The 7,500-nt window shown below is 48.3% G+C and overlaps 1 protein-coding gene across 1 annotated transcript in view; it reads right to left on the bottom strand.

Annotated features, from left to right (window-relative positions):
• The window catches only part of si:ch211-1e14.1 (UPF0606 protein KIAA1549), a 59,842-nt gene that overhangs the window by 7,824 nt on the left and 44,518 nt on the right, over positions 1 to 7,500 (bottom strand). The window contains 3 exon segments of the mRNA XM_048257220.1: positions 1 to 112; positions 2,828 to 2,964; positions 5,119 to 5,333. The exon segment at positions 1 to 112 is cut by the window's left edge and continues 94 nt beyond it. Of these exon segments, the coding sequence (XP_048113177.1) occupies positions 1 to 112; positions 2,828 to 2,964; positions 5,119 to 5,333 (464 nt within the window).

The following is a 7,500-nucleotide window of genomic DNA, read 5'->3' as shown; positions in this document are numbered from 1 at the left end:
ATCTTATTGGCCAAGCGCTTGGTCCCCTCCGCAGCACGGGACATGCGGTCCACATGCTCAAAGATGGACGCCGAGGAGAGCTGGTCATCGGGTCCGCTCATCGGCGGAGGGCCTGCAGGAAGAGGAAGTTGACAAACAGGAAGTCCATTAGGACGACAAGGAGGAAGCAGACATATTCAGCTGGACACAAAGGGGAATGGGGGGGGGGGGACCAACACAAGATGGACATGGGAGGTTAGAGAGAGTGGAGCGTGACACAGGAGCAACGTCAAATTACACTGGAGACATGGAGACATGGCACCTAACAAAAGAAGGAAAGTGAACATTGATGTGAACAAACACAACACTTAGAATAGACAAACAGGACAGGAATAAACCAGGCGAGAGAGACTAGGAACTAGTGTGTGCACGAGGACAGGAAGAAGAGGCGTGTCTTGTAGGCCAGAGGGGGAAAGTGTCAGAGTGAACGCACTGAGCTCTGCTTCAGCAGTGTGCTTTGTGCAGTGAGCATCTGGTCTGTTTTAACAGTGCTGCAAGGCACTCGGGAGAGCAAATGTGCTATGTCCCTCTGTAGCCATGAGGGGGCAGCACTCAGCTAAGTGCCTTCCACCTACAGTATCTCAGTGAGAGGACAGGACTGGACAAGTGACTCTCAAATACTTGCACCCACTACAGAGGTGCAGGTGAAACACATCAGTATGTGTGTGAGTAAAGAAATGCACTTTGGGCAGTTTGTATTTGTGCGACGTGTGTGTGCCGTAGATGCTCAAAAACAGGTCACCGTTTCTTGTGTTTCAGAGTGCACTGGTATAATGTAACAGAGTTCTACACTGGGTTAAAAGAGGGCCTGTCGTTTTTGAAAGATTCATCACTACGGAAAACACTCTACCGTGACTCACTCCTCTACTGTGAGCCGAGAGCTATCAGAACACGAGACACACACACTCACTCGCATACTGTACGTGCATGCTCCCTCACACACACACACACACACACACACACACACACACACACACACACACACACAAAAGGAGAACACGTACAACCTGCTACTAAAATCACACTACATAAACACAGTCAACACACACTCTTACCAATCTTATTCTTTCCTGCAAATCCAGAGAAAAAGAGAGAGAGAGAGAGAGGGAGGAGTGATAAAAAAGAGAAAAAGACAGAGAGAGGAAGAGAGATTAGAACAGTAGCTTGAGGCGGGAGTAGCTCGAACGCTCCATAAACTAGCACTCTCCATAAACCACAATCTCTGGACGGTAAATGATGTTCCGTGGCGCACATCTAAAGTGTTAATGTGGATGTGAGAGCCCCTGGAGATCACCAGAGGCTCTACTGCGGTCACTACGTCAGGAGTGTGACATGAGACGGAGGCTGATTCCTATTCAGACCATCTGATGCTTTCTCGTGGGGACCTTTTAAACCTGCTGACCCAGGGCAGTGAGAGCTCCCAGCACACAAAAGCAGCTTTCAGAGACGCACAGCAAAGCCCTCAGTAAACCAAGAAGGCATCGGAGGTCCTGTCTTACATCCCCCCGAGAGACAGAAATGAAATAAGTGAGGTGGGATAGAGAGGATGGGGGGGGGGTGGGAGGGAGGAGAGAGAGAGAGAGAGAGAGAGAGAAAAGAGGGTGACGTATTGTGGTGAGGAATTCCAGAGCTGATAAGAGCGATTTCAGGGCTTGGCGTCCTGATGCCTGCGGAGCCTGAGAGAGCAGACACACAGTCAGCTAGACAGCAGACACTCGAGAGACACACACACACACACAAAAACATGCACACACACACACACACACACACACACACCTCACACGCACACACACACACACACACACACGACGATTTGACGCACGCGACGACGCACGCACGCACGCGCACGCATCTACACACACACACACACACACACACACACACAGAAAGACCCACAGGCAAATGTTATTAGAGCAAGGGCTGCAAGAGAAAGAAAGAAAGAAAGAGGGGATCAGAGTGTTGGAGGAAGAGACTGTGAGAGATGGACAGACATTTCCACTCTTTCCAGAGCCCTGTCTGTGAGCCCTGTCTGTGAGCCCTACTTAATGGCCGACCAAACTGGATTCTGTCCCATTTAACAGAGCAGGACAAGGGTTTAATATGCAATCAGCCACTACGGATCTCCCCTCAGGAGAAATATGGAGTCCACAACAGGATATGATCATATGAGGACACAGAATGGGACAGAATAAAATATAATCAATACAATCAGGGCAGTGCGCACTGTTCTGTCAGCAATGACAAGAAGCTCTAGAGAACGGCAAGCCATCTTCCCCAGTAGGCTCCGGTCATGCTGTTTTGTGTGTGTGTGTGTGTGTGTATCCTGTACTGTATGGCTGTTTTGGGTGTGTATGTATGTGTGTGTGCCTCAGTGCTCAGTGTGTGTGTGTGTGTGTGTGTGTGTGTGTGTGTGTTCAGCGGACTTGCCATTGAGCCCGTCGGCGACCATCTTGCACGGCTGTACGCATCCTGTATTGCTGATTTGTGTGACTGTGTGTACCTGTAATTGTTTATGTGTGAGTACCTCTGTGTGTGTGTGTGAGTGTGTGTATGTGTGAGTGTGTTCAGTGGACTTGCCATTGAGCCCGTCGGCGACCATCTTGCGCGGCTGTATGCATCCTGTATTGGCTGTTTTGTGTGTGTATGTGTGTGTGTGTGCATGTAATTGTTTATGTGTGAGTGCCTCTGTGTGTGTGTGTATGTGTGTGTATGTGACTGTGTGTGTGTGTGCCTGTGTGTGTGTGTATGTGCCTGTGTGTGTGTGAGTGAGTGTGTTCAATGGACTTGCCATTGAGCCCGTTGGCGACCATCTTGCGCGGCTGTCTGGGGTCGTGTGGGGCGGATGACCCCCTGAGGCGGCCTGCTGGCGAGTCCTTCTCACTGGACCTATCGCTGCCCACAGAGTCCCCATCCGACGGGGAGATCCTGAAACATGACCCACAAACAAAAAAAATAAAAAATCATCACTCATACAAATAAGTTAACGCAAACCATGTCAAAAACCCACTCGAGTGGGGTTGGTGCAACTAAGCTCATCTTAATAATCAGTAATTTAGAAGGACTTATGTTGACCTTTAATTCAAGAACTTCTACACATCTTCTGCATCAGATTGGTCAAAGAGAGATTGCACTTAAACACATGCATTATTCACTTTTAATTACTTTTAATTATCACTTGATTGTGACTTTCACTTTGATTTATCACACATACAGCCAAGCCTGGACAAACCAATCAACTTCATGGTTAATATTTCTAAATGGCAGCAGTCAATAAAGTGCTCATCAGTGGAAGCCAGATGGCCCTGAAGATCGTCCACTAAATGAGGGAAACGCTCTTTCAAAGTCCATTTGACTGAAGATCGTCCACTAAATGAGGGAAACACTCTTTCAAAGTCCATTTGACCGAAGATCGTCCACTAAATGAGGGAAACGCTCTTTCAAAGTCCATTTGACTGACAGGGCAATAACATCTTCATCCAAATTTAAGCAGTCTGCTTGCAAAGTGCCGACACATGGGAAAATGCATGCATCCGCTTCCATTTTCTCAGTTCAATGGGACAGCTGACTGATAAGCACATCTACTGTATGAGATACAAGTCAAACCTGACCAGCTGGACTGCTTTAGTGGCAACCTCCACAAAACAAAACTCCCTTTGCACCTTCTTCCTCTCTCTCTATTCACACACACACACACACACACACACACACACACACACGCACACGCACACGCACAAGTACACACACACACACACGCACATGGGCACTAACACATGTTGGTGGAAAAACACATCCACACACACCAACCCCCCTCCCCCTCCTCCCGTGAGGCTGCATCTGCATTGACAGGCATGATTAATGTCCCTGTGCCCAGACGGCTCTCTGCCCCGACCGCCATCTAATGGCCGACCAAACTGGATTCTGTCTCTTTTAATGGCGCAGGACAAGAGTTTAACACACTATCAGCCACTACAGCTGTCCCCTCAGGAGAAATATGGAGCCCACCACAGGATATGGTGCTTACTATATATCATCTAGATCATTTGGCTCGTGTGGGGATCCTGACCACCAGGGGCCATCCCAAAATAGTCTTACAGTAATGCATTACACATTGATTTGTGGACCAAGCAAATCCAAGCAAACCAAGAAAATGTTCTCTACTGTGATGTTCTATATGGGTGTGTGTGTGTGTATGTGTGTGTGTGTGTGAGAGTTCTTATGCAAAATAATGTTTTTTTAAGTTCTTAGTACATAAGAACAAAAACTCATCAATGTGCTGACAACGTCTAATCTACGCAGAATCTGTAAGCCCTCACTGTAGCGTGGTTGTTTATGTGTGTGTCTGTATGCACGGGTGTGTGTCAGTGAGTGTGACAGGGTGAAAAATGACCAATAAAATGGTCAGTGGAGTTGGGAGTGAGAGTGAGATTGGCCTAAGGCATTCAGACTGGTTGAACTGGGACTTTCTGTAAACAACGACAGATTTATTTAACGTCATATGCGCTCCAACGTCGGTCAGAGTCACAGAGCACTGCGTGACAGAGAGGCACTGAAGCAGCCTGGGGCTAGACCGAGGGTAACGTTGGCACCGTAAGTCAAGAAAAGCCTGACATGGTCGTTTAAATCTTAATGAAATAATAATCATCATGGCCGCAGACAATGGAACTAAAAAATGAAGAACACAATAACTAATGAATAAACAAACTGTACATTCATCTTCACACACACACACACACACACACACACACACAACACAGGCACACACACATGCACACACACACACTAAGAGTTTGAATCCAAATTATATGTGCCTATTTAGACTCAGATTTGTTTCAGTTCGATTCAAAGCTGCTTTACTAGCATGACTGTGCAGAAGTAAAAAAAGCATATTGCACAAACATTTAGCATATTTAGCATATTTTATTGCCATTCTGTCTGTCTGGATAGCTCAGGATTTGACCACCTGGTTGGTTTGACAGGACAGTGTCTGGTTGGTTTGACAGGACAGTGTCTGGTTGGTTTGACAGGACGTGCGTGTGTGTGTGTGTGTGTGTGTGTGTTTGGGCAGACCGTCCTGCTCACCGTCCTTTCTTGCGTCCCACACGCGAGGCGCTCTTGGCAGAGGAGAAACCACCGGGCTCGCCGCTCTCCGAGGTGCTGGTATCCTTGACGACGGAGGCGGAGGCGGAGGCGGAGGGAGGGCCGGTGGGCTCCTGGATGACCCTCAGGTCGTCCTTACTGGGCTGGCCCAGGTGCAGCTTGGCAAAGTCAAAGCCCTTCACACTGGGAGCCTGGAGCTGGACCAGCACAGGACAGAAGAGAGAGAGAGAAAGAGGAAGAGAGAGAGACAGAGAGAGAGAGAGAGAGAGAGAGAGAGAGAGAGAGAGAAAGAGAGAGAGAGATTGAAGTTAGAGAGAGAGAAAGAGGAAGAGAGAGAGAGAGAGAGAGAGAGAGAGAAAGAGAGAGAGAGATTGAAGTTAGAGAGAGAGAAAGAGGAAGAGAGAGAGAGAGAGAGAGAGAGAAAAGAGAGAGAGAGTGAAGTAGAGAGAGAGAAAGAGGAAGAGGAAGAGAGAGAGAGAGAGAGAGAGAGATTGAAGAGAGAGAAAGAGGAAGAGAGAGAGAGAGAGAGAGAGAGAGAGAGACAAAGACAGAGAGAGAAAGAGAGAGAGATTGAAGTTAGAGAGAGAGAGAGAAGTTAGTCCAATAAATGAAGAAACCGCTCCTGGGGAGAGAGTAACACTATGAGGGAGGTGCACAAAAGGAAGCAATTAGTGCACAACCACTCTGGATCAGATCAGCAGTGGGGAGCAGCTAGGATCCAGGAGGAGGACACAACATGTAACAGTCACGGATCAAGTCGGGGGAATGGTGAGTGTGAAAGGCCGGCAAATGGATGCAGTGAGGTCGAAGAAAAAGGAATGGGGGGGGGGGTGGAGGGGGGGTGAGGGAGATAAAGGAAGAGAAGAGAAGAAAGGGTGCACTGGGACAGGAGGGGGGGGGGAGATAAAGGTGTGTGTGTGTGTGTGTGTGTGGAGGGGTGCACTGGGACAGGAGGCTTCATGGGAGAGAAAGCAGGGTCAGTAGAGAAACCCCCCCCTACACACACGCACGCACACACGCACGCACGCGCACGTACACGCACACACACACACACACACACACATCCTTTTCCTCTGCCAGACAACAGTCACATCTTTAGAGTCAGCTTTGACTTTCAGAACACTATCATTACACTTAGGCACAGCAGGGCACACTAGAGAGACAGACAGACAGACAGACACACACACACACACACACACACACTAGTGCACACAAACGTACAACACATACACAAAACAGGCATAAAAACACATCCACAAAGCACATCCCCACACGATCTACTGCACACCCACCAGAGCACTAACACATATTGGTGCAAAAACACACACACCAATACCACCCCTCCAAGCCCCCTTCACACACACACACACACACACACACACACACACACAAAAAATGGGCCAGTGGGCTGTGATCCAATTCCCCTTTGGAACGATAGGGGGAAAAAGCGACAAACAGGACAACCAGACGGACGGACGAATGGTTAGAGAGAGAGAGAGAGAGAGAAAGAAAGAGAGAGAGGTGGGGCTGAGTGAAAGCTCTGGCCTGCAGCTTTCATTGCCCCCCTGCAGAGTGACCTAAGGTGGGGGGGTTGGGTGCTAGGGAAAAAGTAGGCTAAAGAGCTAAAGACTGGCCAGTGACCACTCGGGGCTCAAACGAGCTGACACAACGTCTGTAATGCACTCTAATGGCCTGAGGCTGGCAGAGCAAGAGAGAGAGAGAGAGAGAGAGAGAGAGAGAGAGAGAGAGATAGAGAGGGGGAGGAAAGAAAGATCGAGCAGGAACATGCTGTGGGCAATATATTGATCTATCATCTCTGTATCAGTCTATCTATATATTTCAAACACTAGAGAGTCATGCAGAGCTAGACTGTACATGACCTTATGCACTAACAGTGTTTGTGAACTGAAGTGCAACGACGCTTCGGTTTCGAGGCTTGTGTTAGCTTCCTCGGCTTTAGCCTGCCGTGGAAACTCTGCCAAGCCAGTCAGCACTCTTCCCAGCTCAGGCAAATCCTCTCCATTCACTGAGGGCTTGCCCGGGAGAGATCAAGGACGTGGTCTCTACAGACTTCCCCTCCTCCTCCCACCTTCATTCTCTCTTCTACTCCTCAGTGAAGATGGGGAATAAGCTGCTGAGAGGACTTTGAGGACTGAAGGACCAGCCTGCTCACACTACTCGGCTGTTACAATTAAAGCAACAAATCTGACACTTATAGACTCTAAGGTCCGTGGATTAAAACTAGTCCTAGATTAAAAGAAAATGGCAATGAAAATCTCCACTGAAAAAAAGATTTTAGTCTAGGACTAGGCTTAATCCATGTGCAGAAAACTGGCCGCACATTTACTCATAGAAACTAAACCC

Source organism: Alosa alosa, chromosome 11, assembly GCF_017589495.1.
Source record: "Alosa alosa isolate M-15738 ecotype Scorff River chromosome 11, AALO_Geno_1.1, whole genome shotgun sequence".
Taxonomy (NCBI): domain Eukaryota; kingdom Metazoa; phylum Chordata; class Actinopteri; order Clupeiformes; family Clupeidae; genus Alosa; species Alosa alosa.
The sequence above is the reverse complement of the archived record's forward strand: the minus strand, read 5'-3'. Positions and strand labels throughout refer to the sequence as shown.